Source organism: Palaemon carinicauda, chromosome 18, assembly GCF_036898095.1.
Source record: "Palaemon carinicauda isolate YSFRI2023 chromosome 18, ASM3689809v2, whole genome shotgun sequence".
NCBI lineage: Eukaryota > Metazoa > Arthropoda > Malacostraca > Decapoda > Palaemonidae > Palaemon > Palaemon carinicauda.
In genome coordinates, this window is record NC_090742.1 from 12,741,022 (window position 1) to 12,756,607 (window position 15,586).

The following is a 15,586-nucleotide window of genomic DNA, read 5'->3' on the forward strand; positions in this document are numbered from 1 at the left end:
GAAGATGAAATATCATTGGAAGGAAAAAGGATTAATGTGGTAGAATCATTCAAATATTTAGCAACTATGATCTCCAATACAGGATCTTTAGAATTAGAGTTAGGTGAAAGATTGGAAAGGGCAAATCAGACAATGACTGGGTTAAGTAAAATTTGGAAATCAAATCGCCTGAAATGACATATAAAAATCAGGCAATATATCAGTTTAGTGAGATCGGTGTTACTGTATGGACATGAGTCGTGGTATGACAATGAAACAATCTCCAATAGATTTAGTAGATTTGAGAACAAAACCCTCAAAAGGATATTGGGAGTTAAATGTCAGAACAGGATTAGAAATGAAACTATAAGAGAGATTATTTGAGTGCCATATGTGGATGAGATCATGATGAGGTGAGATGGTTTGAGTAAGCTCTTTGCACTCCACAAGAGAGATTAGTTCACCAAACGTTCAGAACAGTTGGAAGACCTAGGCCTACATGGCTGCAGACAATGAAGTGCGAGATAGATGATGAATGGAGAAGTATTGATTTAAAAGCTTAGGATAGAGACAACTGGCGAAATCTAGCCGAGGCCCTTTGCGTCAATAGGCGTAGGAGAAGATAATGATGATGATGATCAATCAGTATTAATCCAACCTTTCTTTTATCAGGAAAATCAACTCCAGCACAGCAAATAAAATGATGATGAGATCATTTCGATGGATTGTCGTATTAGGAGCTTTGCTTATAATATTAGCAATGCTTTACAAAAATAAGGACAACGAAGGTACAATAGGTAAGTTTGAGTGTTCATCAAAAAAAAGTTGATTCTCATAACTGTTAGATTCTAATAATGAACCTATATTTATAATAAAAAAAAAACAATTACAGATGAAAAAAGTCATGTTTAAGATCAACAAGAGACTTATCATCTGAACGTGGGTAGTGATTATCTCATCAGAAATAGATTTACCATCTGAACGTGGGTAGTGATTGTCAATGTATTCAATCCTATACAAAAATCGGAAGATATTTTATTTGTGATCGACTTTACACTTGGGATAGCGCATAGATTAAGATACAAACAAAAAACTGTAACTTACATCGAAAATTCTCCGTAAAAATATACTGTTCTTAGCCGTATTTCAGTAAAATACGGGTGACCGTAATCTTCCCATACTTTATTATTATATCTTACGTGTTGGTGACCGTAATATCAGTCCTTTACATCAATATATCTGTTTTTAGAACGGTAAATGTGTGGCCACATTTATTCCACGATTTTTGCCAGTTTTATTTCTTTTTACGGCATATTTTTAACAGTGTACTGTCTGTTCTGTTTATTATCATTATTATTATCATTATTATTATTATTATTATTATTAGCTAATCTACAACCCTAGTTGGAAAAGCAAGATGCTATAAGCCCAAGGCCTCCAACACGGTAAATAGCCCAGTGATGAAAAGAAATAAGGAAATAAATAAACTACAAGAGAAATAATTAACAATTAGAATAAAATATTTTAAGAATATTAACAAAATTAGAATATATCTTTCATATATAAACTATAAAAAAAAAGGAAGAGAAACGTGATAGAACAGTGTGCCCAAGTGTACCCTTAAATCTGAAACTGTGAAAGAATCACACTTAAATAAGACTATCATGGTATACAATTTACGTCTGACCAGCCAGTTTAATTACTGTCCGATGTGGTAAAGTCCCTGACTGGTGAACGCCAGACTGGGGTTTGAGTCCCGCTCAAACTCCTTAGTTTTTTTGGTCACTGCAACCTCACCATCCTTGTGAGCTAGTGATGTGGGGTTTGGGGGAGCCTATAGGTCTATCTGCTGAGTCTTCAGCAGCCATTGCCTGGCCTTCATTGATCCTAGCTTGGGTGGAAAGGATGGTCAGTCTCTAGGGCATTGTCATGCTCGATAGGGCAATGTCCCTGTCCCTTGCTTCTGCCATTCATGAGCGGCCTTTAAGCCTTTAAAATTGAGTAATGAACAATTCCATAGAATCGCTTTAATCTACTTCCACTATCATCCAAAGTTGAGTACATTTTAAGAGTTACTAAGAGGATCATATTTCGAAAACTATTTGAAATAGTGCAGAATTATAAGCTATTTTTAACAATTTTCAAGTTTACCAAAGAAAATGTTCAATGCTCATTATTTGTATCTTACAGATCGTTCCCGTTCTACGGCGAAGTCAAATGAACTGTTTGCCTTTAAAAATTCCTTGACATGTGTGCAGACTCCATATGACTTCAGGGTAACCATATAAAATTCTTTTTGTGATTTACTCATATTCTTATGTTTATTCAGTATCATCTATACAATAATAATCTTATTGTATAATTGGAAAGTTTTAAAATTATGATTTATTGTGATTGATAGTAGAAAATGCCTGTATTAAGAGAATCCACATTACTCAGATGAGGGAACATGGTCAACATTTCTTTAAATCTTTCATACAAATTGGTAAAATAAAATAAATTTTACAGAAATTGGACCATATTAACATGGGTAGTGATTACCTCTTCATAAATAGATTTACCATCTTAACGTGGGCAGTGATTATCTCTTCAGAAATAGATTTATCTTCTGAATGTGGGTAGTGATTATCTCTTCAGAAATAGATTTATCTTCTGAATGTGGGTAGTGATTATCTCTTCAGAAATAGATTTATCTTCTGAACGTGGGTAGTGATTATCTCTTCAGAAATAGATATACCTTCTGAACGTGGGTAGTGATTATCTCTTCAGAAATAGATATACCTTCTGAACGTGGGTAGTGATTATCTCTTCAGAAATAGATTTACCATCTTGAACGTGGGTAGTGATTATCTCTTCAGAAATAGATTTACCATCTTGAACGTGGGTAGTGATTATCTCTTCAGAAATAGATTTATCTTCTGAACGTGGGTAGTGATTATCTCTTCAGAAATAGATTTATCTTCTGAACGTGGGTAGTGATTATCTCTTCAGAAATAGATTTATCTTCTGAACGTGGGTAGTGATTATCTCTTCAGAAATAGATATACCTTCTGAACGTGGGTAGTGATTATCTCTTCAGAAATAGATTTATCTTCTGAACGTGGGTAGTGATTATCTCTTCAGAAATAGATATACCTTCTGAACGTGGGTAGTGATTATCTCTTCAGAAATAGATTTACCATCTGAACGTGGGTAGTGATTATCTCTTCAGAAATAGATTTACCATCTGAACGTGGGTAGTGATTATCTCTTCAGAAATAGATTTACCATCTGAACGTGGGTAGTGATTATCTCTTCAGAAATAGATTTACCATCTTGAACGTGGGTAGTGATTATCTCTTCAGAAATAGATTTACCTTCTGAACGTGGGTAGTGATTATCTCTTCAGAAATAGATTTACCTTCTGAACGTGGGTAGTGATTATCTCTTCAGAAATAGATTTACCATCTGAACGTGGGTAGTGATTATCTCTTCAGAAATAGATTTACCTTCTGAACGTGGGTAGTGATTATCTCATCAGGAATAGATTTACCATCTGAACGTGGGTAGTGATTATCTCTTCAGAAATAGATTTACCTTCTGAACGTGGGTAGTGATTATCCCTTCAGAAATAGATTTACCATCTGAACGTGGGTAGTGATTATCTCTTCAGAAATAGATTTACCATCTGAACGTGGGTAGTGATTATCTCTTCAGAAATAGATTTACCATCTGAACGTGGGTAGTGATTATCTCATCGGGAATAGATTTACCATCTGAACGTGGGTAGTGATTATCTCTTCAGAAATAGATTTACCTTCTGAACGTGGTAGTGATTATCTCTTCAGAAATAGATTTACCATCTGAACGTGGGTAGTGATTATCTCTTCAGAAATAGATTTACCATCTGAACGTGGGTAGTGATTATCTCTTCAGAAATAGATTTACCTTCTGAACGTGGGTAGTGATTATCTCTTCAGAAATAGATTTACCATCTGAACGTGGGTACTGATTATTCTTCAGAAATAGATTTACTATCTGAACGTGGGTAGTGATTATCTCTTCAGAAATAGATTTACCATCTGAACGTGGGTAGTGATTATCTCTTCAGAAATAGATTTACCATCTTAACGTGGGTAGTGATTATCTCTTCAGAAATAGATTTACCTTCTGAACGTGGGTAGTGATTATCTCTTCAGAAATAGATTTGCCATCTGAACGTGGGTAGTGATTATCTCTTCAGAAATAGATTTACCATCTGAACGTGGGTAGTGATTATCTCTTCAGAAATAGATTTGCCATCTGAACGTGGGTAGTGATTATCTCTTCAGAAATAGATTTACCTTCTGAACGTGGGTAGTGATTATCTCTTCAGAAATAGATTTACCATCTGAACGTGGGTAGTGATTATCTCTTCAGAAATAGATTTACCATCTGAACGTGGGTAGTGATTATCTCTTCAGAAATAGATTTACCTTCTGAACGTGGGTAGTGATTATCTCTTCAGAAATAGATTTACCTTCTGAACGTGGGTAGTGATATCTCTTCAGAAATAGATTTACCATCTTAATATGGGTAGTGATTATCTCTTCAGAAATAGATTTACCTTCTGAACGTGGGTAGTGATTATCTCTTCAGAAATAGTTTTACCTTCTGAACGTGGGTAGTGATTATCTCTTCAGAAATATATTTACCATCTGAACGTGGGTACTGATTACCTCTTTCAGAAATAGATTTACCTTCTGAACGTGGGTAGTGATTATCTCTTCAGAAATAAATTTACCATCTGAACGTGGGTACTGATTATCTCTTCAGAAATAGATTTACCATCTTGATACGTGGGTAGTGATTATCTCTTAAGAAATAGATTTACCTTCTGAACGTGGGTAGTGATTATCTCTTCAGAAATAGTTTTACCTTCTGAACGTGGGTAGTGATTATCTCTTCAGAAATATATTTACCATCTGAACGTGGGTACTGATTACCTTTTCAGAAATAGATTTACCTTCTGAACGTGGGTAGTGATTATCTCTTCAGAAATAGATTTACCATCTGAACGTGGGTACTGATTATCTCTTCAGAAATAGATTTACCATCTTAACGTGGGTAGTGATTATCTCTTCAGAAATAGATTTACCTTCTGAACGTGGGTAGTGATTATCTCTTCAGAAATAGATTTACCATCTGAACGTGGGTAGTGATTATCTCTTCAGAAATAGATTTACCATCTCAATATGGGTAGTGATTATCTCTTCAGAAATAGATTTACCTTCTGAACGTGGGTAGTGATTATCTCTTCAGAAATAGATTTACCATCTGAACGTGGGTAGTGATTATCTCTTCAGAAATAGATTTACCTTCTGAACGTGGGTAGTGATTATCTCTTCAGAAATAGATTTACCATCTGAACGTGGGTAGTGATTATCTCTTCAGAAATAGATTTACCATCTTAACGTGGGTAGTGATTATCTCTTCAGAAATAGATTTACCTTCTGAACGTGGGTAGTGATTATCTCTTCAGAAATAGATTTACCATCTGAACGTGGGTAGTGATTATCTCTTCAGAAATAGATTTACCATCTGAACGTGGATAGTAATTATCTCTTCAGAAATAAATTTGCCATCTGAACGTGGGTAGTGATTATCTCTTCAGAAATAGATTTACCTTCTGAACGTGGGTAGTGATTATCTCTTCAGAAATAGATTTACCATCTGAACGTGGGTAGTGATTATCTCTTCAGAAATAGATTTACCATCTGAACGTGGGTAGTGATTATCTCTTCAGAAATAGATTTACCTTCTGAACGTGGGTAGTGATTATCTCTTCAGAAATATATTTACCATCTGAATGTGGGTACTGATTACCTTTTCAGAAATAGATTTACCTTCTGAACGTGGGTAGTGATTATCTCTTCAGAAATAGATTTACCTTCTGAACGTGGGTAGTGATTATCTCTTCAGAAATATATTTACCATCTGAACGTGGGTACTGATTACCTTTTCAGAATTAGATTTACCTTCTGAACGTGGGTAGTGATTATCTCTTCAGAAATAGATTTACCTTCTGAACGTGGGTAGTGATTATCTCTTCAGAAATAGATTTACCATCTGAACGTGGGTACTGATTACCTTTTCAGAAATAGATTTACTATCTGAACGTGGGTAGTGATTATCTCTTCAGATATAGATTTACCATCTGAACATGGGTAGTGATTATCTCTTCAGAAATAGATTTACCATCTTAACGTGGGTAGTGATTATCTCTTCAGAAATAGATTTACCTTCTGAACGTGGGTAGTGATTATCTCTTCAGAAATAGATTTGCCATCTGAACGTGGGTAGTGATTATCTCTTCAGAAATAGATTTACCATCTGAACGTGGATAGTAATTATCTCTTCAGAAATAAATTTGCCATCTGAACGTGGGTAGTGATTATCTCTTCAGAAATAGATTTACCTTCTGAACGTGGGTAGTGATTATCTCTTCAGAAATAGATTTACCATCTGAACGTGGGTAGTGATTATCTCTTCAGAAATAGATTTACCATCTGAACGTGGGTAGTGATTATCTATTCAGAAAGAGATTTACCTTCTGAACGTGGGTAGTGATTATCTCTTCAGAAATAGATATACCTTCTGAACGTGGGTACTGATCATCTCTTCAGAAATAGATTTACCATCTTAATATGGGTAGTGATTATCTCTTGAGAAATAGATTTACCTTCTGAACGTGGGTAGTGATTATCTCTTCAGAAATAGTTTTACCTTCTGAACGTGGGTAGTGATTATCTCTTCAGAAATATATTTACCATCTGAACGTGGGTACTGATTACCTTTTCAGAAATAGATTTACCTTCTGAACGTGGGTAGTGATTATCTCTTCAGAAATAAATTTACCATCTGAACGTGGGTACTGATCATCTCTTCAGAAATAGATTTACCATCTTAATATGGGTAGTGATTATCTCTTAAGAAATAGATTTACCTTCTGAACGTGGGTAGTGATTATCTCTTCAGAAATAGTTTTACCTTCTGAACGTGGGTAGTGATTATCTCTTCAGAAATATATTTACCATCTGAACGTGGGTACTGATTACCTTTTCAGAAATAGATTTACCTTCTGAACGTGGGTAGTGATTATCTCTTCAGAAATAGATTTACCATCTGAACGTGGGTACTGATCATCTCTTCAGAAATAGATTTACCATCTTAACGTGGGTAGTGATTATCTCTTCAGAAATAGATTTACCTTCTGAACGTGGGTAGTGATTATCTCTTCAGAAATAGATTTACCATCTGAACATGGGTAGTGATTATCTCTTCAGAAATAGATTTACCATCTCAATATGGGTAGTGATTATATCTTCAGAAATAGATTTACCTTCTGAACGTGGGTAGTGATTATCTCTTCAGAAATAGATTTACCATCTGAACGTGGGTAGTGATTATCTCTTCAGAAATAGATTTACCTTCTGAACGTGGGTAGTGATTATCTCTTCAGAAATAGATTTACCATCTGAACATGGGTAGTGATTATCTCTTCAGAAATAGATTTACCATCTTAACGTGGGTAGTGATTATCTCTTAAGAAATAGATTTACCTTCTGAACGTGGGTAGTGATTATCTCTTCAGAAATAGATTTACCATCTGAACGTGGGTAGTGATTATCTCTTCAGAAATAGATTTACCATCTGAACGTGGATAGTAATTATCTCTTCAGAAATAAATTTGCCATCTGAACGTGGGTAGTGATTATCTCTTCAGAAATAGATTTACCTTCTGAACGTGGGTAGTGATTATCTCTTCAGAAATAGATTTACCATCTGAACGTGGGTAGTGATTATCTCTTCAGAAATAGATTTACCATCTGAACGTGGGTAGTGATTATCTCTTCAGAAATAGATTTACCTTCTGAACGTGGGTAGTGATTATCTCTTCAGAAATATATTTACCATCTGAATGTGGGTACTGATTACCTTTTCAGAAATAGATTTACCTTCTGAACGTGGGTAGTGATTATCTCTTCAGAAATAGATTTACCTTCTGAACGTGGGTAGTGATTATCTCTTCAGAAATATATTTACCATCTGAACGTGGGTACTGATTACCTTTTCAGAATTAGATTTACCTTCTGAACGTGGGTAGTGATTATCTCTTCAGAAATAGATTTACCATCTGAACGTGGGTAGTGATTATCTCTTCAGAAATAGATTTACCATCTGAACGTGGGTAGTGATTATCTCTTCAGAAATAGATTTACCATCTGAACGTGGGTAGTGATTATCTCATCAGAAATAGATTTACCTTCTGAACGTGGGAAGTGATATCTCTTCAGAAATAGATTTACCTCTTCTGAACGTGGGAAGTGATTATCTCTTCAGAAATAGATTTATCTTCTGAACGTGGGTAGTGATTATCTCTTCAGAAATAGATTTACCATCTGAACGTGGGTAGTGATTATCTCTTCAGAAATAGATTTACCATCTGAACGTGGGTAGTGATTATCTCTTCAGAAATAGATTTACCATCTGAACGTGGGTAGTGATTATCTCTTCAGAAATAGATTTACCATCTGAACGTGGGTAGTGATTATCTCTTCAGAAATAGATTTACCTTCTGAACGTGGGTAGTGATTATCTCTTCAGAAATAGATTTACCATCTGAACGTGGGTAGTGATTATCTCTTCAGAAATAGATTTACCATCTGAACGTGGGTAGTGATTATCTCTTCAGAAATAGATTTACCTTCTGAACGTGGGTAGTGATTATCTCTTCAGAAATATATTTACCATCTGAACGTGGGTACTGATTACCTTTTCAGAAATAGATTTACCTTCTGAACGTGGGTAGTGATTATCTCTTCAGAAATAGATTTACCATCTGAACGTGGGTAGTGATTATCTCTTCAGAAATAGATTTACCATCTGAACGTGGGTAGTGATTATCTCTTCAGAAATAGATTTACCATCTGAACGTGGGTAGTGATTATCTCTTCAGAAATAGATTTACCATCTGAACGTGGGTAGTGATTATCTCTTCAGAAATAGATTTATCTTCTGAACGTGGGAAGTAAATATCTCTTCAGAAATAGATTTATCTTCTGAACGTGGGTAGTGATTATCTCTTCAGAAATAGATTTACCATCTGAACGTGGGTAGTGATTATCTCTTCAGAAATATATTTTCCATCTGAACGTGGGTACTGATTACCTTTTCAGAAATAGATTTACCTTCTGAACGTGGGTAGTGATTATCTCTTCAGAAATATATTTACCATCTGAACGTGGGTACTGATTACCTTTTCAGAAATAGATTTACCTTCTGAACGTGGGTAGTGATTATCTCTTCAGAAATAGATTTACCATCTGAACGTGGGTAGTGATTATCTCTTCAGAAATAGATTTACCATCTGAACGTGGGTAGTGATTATCTCTTCAGAAATAGATTTACCATCTGAACGTGGGTAGTGATTATCTCTTCAGAAATAGATTTACCATCTGAACGTGGGTAGTGATTATTTCATCAGAAATAGATTTACCTTCTGAACGTGGGAAGTGAATATCTCTTCAGAAATAGATTTATCTTCTGAACGTGGGTAGTGATTATCTCTTCAGAAATAGAGATATATTCTGAACGTGGGTAGTGATTATCCCTTCAGAAATAGATTTACCTTCTGAACGTGGGAAGTGATTATCTCTTCAGAAATAGATTTACCTTCTGAACGTGGGTAGTGATTATCTCTTCAGAAATAGATTTATCTTCTGAACGTGGGTAGTGATTATCTCTTCAGAAATAGATATACCTTCTGAACGTGGGTAGTGATTATCTCTTCAGAAATAGATTTACCATCTGAACGTGGGTAGTGATTATCTCTTCAGAAATAGATTTACCATCTGAACGTGGGTAGTGATTATCTCATCAGGAATAGATTTACCATCTGTACGTGGGTAGTGATTATCTCTTCATAAATAGATTTACCATCTTAACGAGGGCAGTGATTATCTCTTCAGAAATAGATTTATCTTCTGAACGTGGGTAGTGATTATCTCTTCAGAAATAGATTTACCTTCTGAACGTGGGTAGTGATTATCTCTTCAGAAATACATTTACCATCTGAACGTGGGTAGTGATTATCTCTTCAGAAATAGATTTACCATCTGAACCTGGGTAGTATTATCTCATCAGGAATAGATTTACCATCTTAACGTGGGCAGTGATTATCTCTTCAGAAATAGATATACCTTCTGAACGTGGGTAGTGATTATCCCTTCAGAAATAGATTTACCTTCTGAACGTGGGTAGTGATTATCTCTTCAGAAATAGATTTACCATCTGAACGTGGGTAGTAATTATCTCTTCAGAAATAGATTTACCATCTGAACGTGGGTAGTGATTATCTCATCGGGAATAGATTTACCATCTGAACGTGGGTAGTGATTATCTCTTCAGAAATAGATTTACCTTCTGAACGTGGATAGTGATTATCTCTTCAGAAATAGATTTACCATCTGAACGTGGGTAGTGATTATCTCTTCAGAAATAGATTTACCATCTGAACGTGGGTAGTGATTATCTCTTCAGAAATAGATTTACCTTCTGAACGTGGGTAGTGATTATCTCTTCAGAAATAGATTTACCATCTGAACGTGGGTACTGATTACCTTTTCAGAAATAGATTTACTATCTGAACGTGGGTAGTGATTATCTCTTCAGATATAGATTTACCATCTGAACATGGGTAGTGATTATCTCTTCAGAAATAGATTTACCATCTTAACGTGGGTAGTGATTATCTCTTCAGAAATAGATTTACCTTCTGAACGTGGGTAGTGATTATCTCTTCAGAAATAGATTTGCCATCTGAACGTGGGTAGTGATTATCTCTTCAGAAATAGATTTACCATCTGAACGTGGATAGTAATTATCTCTTCAGAAATAAATTTGCCATCTGAACGTGGGTAGTGATTATCTCTTCAGAAATAGATTTACCTTCTGAACGTGGGTAGTGATTATCTCTTCAGAAATAGATTTACCATCTGAACGTGGGTAGTGATTATCTCTTCAGAAATAGATTTACCATCTGAACGTGGGTAGTGATTATCTATTCAGAAAGAGATTTACCTTCTGAACGTGGGTAGTGATTATCTCTTCAGAAATAGATATACCTTCTGAACGTGGGTACTGATCATCTCTTCAGAAATAGATTTACCATCTTAATATGGGTAGTGATTATCTCTTGAGAAATAGATTTACCTTCTGAACGTGGGTAGTGATTATCTCTTCAGAAATAGTTTTACCTTCTGAACGTGGGTAGTGATTATCTCTTCAGAAATATATTTACCATCTGAACGTGGGTACTGATTACCTTTTCAGAAATAGATTTACCTTCTGAACGTGGGTAGTGATTATCTCTTCAGAAATAAATTTACCATCTGAACGTGGGTACTGATCATCTCTTCAGAAATAGATTTACCATCTTAATATGGGTAGTGATTATCTCTTAAGAAATAGATTTACCTTCTGAACGTGGGTAGTGATTATCTCTTCAGAAATAGTTTTACCTTCTGAACGTGGGTAGTGATTATCTCTTCAGAAATATATTTACCATCTGAACGTGGGTACTGATTACCTTTTCAGAAATAGATTTACCTTCTGAACGTGGGTAGTGATTATCTCTTCAGAAATAGATTTACCATCTGAACGTGGGTACTGATCATCTCTTCAGAAATAGATTTACCATCTTAACGTGGGTAGTGATTATCTCTTCAGAAATAGATTTACCTTCTGAACGTGGGTAGTGATTATCTCTTCAGAAATAGATTTACCATCTGAACATGGGTAGTGATTATCTCTTCAGAAATAGATTTACCATCTCAATATGGGTAGTGATTATATCTTCAGAAATAGATTTACCTTCTGAACGTGGGTAGTGATTATCTCTTCAGAAATAGATTTACCATCTGAACGTGGGTAGTGATTATCTCTTCAGAAATAGATTTACCTTCTGAACGTGGGTAGTGATTATCTCTTCAGAAATAGATTTACCATCTGAACATGGGTAGTGATTATCTCTTCAGAAATAGATTTACCATCTTAACGTGGGTAGTGATTATCTCTTAAGAAATAGATTTACCTTCTGAACGTGGGTAGTGATTATCTCTTCAGAAATAGATTTACCATCTGAACGTGGGTAGTGATTATCTCTTCAGAAATAGATTTACCATCTGAACGTGGATAGTAATTATCTCTTCAGAAATAAATTTGCCATCTGAACGTGGGTAGTGATTATCTCTTCAGAAATAGATTTACCTTCTGAACGTGGGTAGTGATTATCTCTTCAGAAATAGATTTACCATCTGAACGTGGGTAGTGATTATCTCTTCAGAAATAGATTTACCATCTGAACGTGGGTAGTGATTATCTCTTCAGAAATAGATTTACCTTCTGAACGTGGGTAGTGATTATCTCTTCAGAAATATATTTACCATCTGAATGTGGGTACTGATTACCTTTTCAGAAATAGATTTACCTTCTGAACGTGGGTAGTGATTATCTCTTCAGAAATAGATTTACCTTCTGAACGTGGGTAGTGATTATCTCTTCAGAAATATATTTACCATCTGAACGTGGGTACTGATTACCTTTTCAGAATTAGATTTACCTTCTGAACGTGGGTAGTGATTATCTCTTCAGAAATAGATTTACCTTCTGAACGTGGGTAGTGATTATCTCTTCAGAAATAGATTTACCATCTGAACGTGGGTACTGATTACCTTTTCAGAAATAGATTTACTATCTGAACGTGGGTAGTGATTATCTCTTCAGATATAGATTTACCATCTGAACATGGGTAGTGATTATCTCTTCAGAAATAGATTTACCATCTTAACGTGGGTAGTGATTATCTCTTCAGAAATAGATTTACCTTCTGAACGTGGGTAGTGATTATCTCTTCAGAAATAGATTTGCCATCTGAACGTGGGTAGTGATTATCTCTTCAGAAATAGATTTACCATCTGAACGTGGATAGTAATTATCTCTTCAGAAATAAATTTGCCATCTGAACGTGGGTAGTGATTATCTCTTCAGAAATAGATTTACCTTCTGAACGTGGGTAGTGATTATCTCTTCAGAAATAGATTTACCATCTGAACGTGGGTAGTGATTATCTCTTCAGAAATAGATTTACCATCTGAACGTGGGTAGTGATTATCTATTCAGAAAGAGATTTACCTTCTGAACGTGGGTAGTGATTATCTCTTCAGAAATAGATATACCTTCTGAACGTGGGTACTGATCATCTCTTCAGAAATAGATTTACCATCTTAATATGGGTAGTGATTATCTCTTGAGAAATAGATTTACCTTCTGAACGTGGGTAGTGATTATCTCTTCAGAAATAGTTTTACCTTCTGAACGTGGGTAGTGATTATCTCTTCAGAAATATATTTACCATCTGAACGTGGGTACTGATTACCTTTTCAGAAATAGATTTACCTTCTGAACGTGGGTAGTGATTATCTCTTCAGAAATAAATTTACCATCTGAACGTGGGTACTGATCATCTCTTCAGAAATAGATTTACCATCTTAATATGGGTAGTGATTATCTCTTAAGAAATAGATTTACCTTCTGAACGTGGGTAGTGATTATCTCTTCAGAAATAGTTTTACCTTCTGAACGTGGGTAGTGATTATCTCTTCAGAAATATATTTACCATCTGAACGTGGGTACTGATTACCTTTTCAGAAATAGATTTACCTTCTGAACGTGGGTAGTGATTATCTCTTCAGAAATAGATTTACCATCTGAACGTGGGTACTGATCATCTCTTCAGAAATAGATTTACCATCTTAACGTGGGTAGTGATTATCTCTTCAGAAATAGATTTACCTTCTGAACGTGGGTAGTGATTATCTCTTCAGAAATAGATTTACCATCTGAACATGGGTAGTGATTATCTCTTCAGAAATAGATTTACCATCTCAATATGGGTAGTGATTATATCTTCAGAAATAGATTTACCTTCTGAACGTGGGTAGTGATTATCTCTTCAGAAATAGATTTACCATCTGAACGTGGGTAGTGATTATCTCTTCAGAAATAGATTTACCTTCTGAACGTGGGTAGTGATTATCTCTTCAGAAATAGATTTACCATCTGAACATGGGTAGTGATTATCTCTTCAGAAATAGATTTACCATCTTAACGTGGGTAGTGATTATCTCTTAAGAAATAGATTTACCTTCTGAACGTGGGTAGTGATTATCTCTTCAGAAATAGATTTACCATCTGAACGTGGGTAGTGATTATCTCTTCAGAAATAGATTTACCATCTGAACGTGGATAGTAATTATCTCTTCAGAAATAAATTTGCCATCTGAACGTGGGTAGTGATTATCTCTTCAGAAATAGATTTACCTTCTGAACGTGGGTAGTGATTATCTCTTCAGAAATAGATTTACCATCTGAACGTGGGTAGTGATTATCTCTTCAGAAATAGATTTACCATCTGAACGTGGGTAGTGATTATCTCTTCAGAAATAGATTTACCTTCTGAACGTGGGTAGTGATTATCTCTTCAGAAATATATTTACCATCTGAATGTGGGTACTGATTACCTTTTCAGAAATAGATTTACCTTCTGAACGTGGGTAGTGATTATCTCTTCAGAAATAGATTTACCTTCTGAACGTGGGTAGTGATTATCTCTTCAGAAATATATTTACCATCTGAACGTGGGTACTGATTACCTTTTCAGAATTAGATTTACCTTCTGAACGTGGGTAGTGATTATCTCTTCAGAAATAGATTTACCATCTGAACGTGGGTAGTGATTATCTCTTCAGAAATAGATTTACCATCTGAACGTGGGTAGTGATTATCTCTTCAGAAATAGATTTACCATCTGAACGTGGGTAGTGATTATTTCATCAGAAATAGATTTACCTTCTGAACGTGGGAAGTGAATATCTCTTCAGAAATAGATTTATCTTCTGAACGTGGGAAGTAAATATCTCTTCAGAAATAGATTTATCTTCTGAACGTGGGTAGTGATTATCTCTTCAGAAATAGATTTACCATCTGAACGTGGGTAGTGATTATCTCTTCAGAAATAGATTTACCATCTGAACGTGGGTAGTGATTATCTCTTCAGAAATAGATTTACCATCTGAACGTGGGTAGTGATTATCTCTTCAGAAATAGATTTACCATCTGAACGTGGGTAGTGATTATTTCATCAGAAATAGATTTACCTTCTGAACGTGGGTAGTGATTATCTCTTCAGAAATAGATTTACCATCTGAACGTGGGTAGTGATTATCTCTTCAGAAATAGATTTACCATCTGAACGTGGGTAGTGATTATCTCTTCAGAAATAGATTTACCTTCTGAACGTGGGTAGTGATTATCTCTTCAGAAATATATTTACCATCTGAACGTGGGTACTGATTACCTTTTCAGAAATAGATTTACCTTCTGAACGTGGGTAGTGATTATCTCTTCAGAAATAGATTTACCATCTGAACGTGGGTAGTGATTATCTCTTCAGAAATAGATTTACCATCTGAACGTGGGTAGTGATTATCTCTTCAGAAATAGATTTACCATCTGAACGTGGGTAGTG

At 35.3% G+C, this 15,586-nt stretch overlaps 1 protein-coding gene across 1 annotated transcript in view; it reads left to right on the top strand.

Annotated features, from left to right (window-relative positions):
• The window catches only part of LOC137656972 (protein Star-like), a 29,348-nt gene that overhangs the window by 406 nt on the left and 13,356 nt on the right, over window positions 1-15,586 (top strand). Inside the window, exons 2-3 of the mRNA XM_068391322.1 lie at window positions 652-776; window positions 2,170-2,255. Of these exons, the coding sequence (XP_068247423.1) occupies window positions 680-776; window positions 2,170-2,255 (183 nt within the window). The 5' untranslated portion in view covers window positions 652-679. The remainder of the gene's footprint in view (window positions 1-651; window positions 777-2,169; window positions 2,256-15,586) is intronic.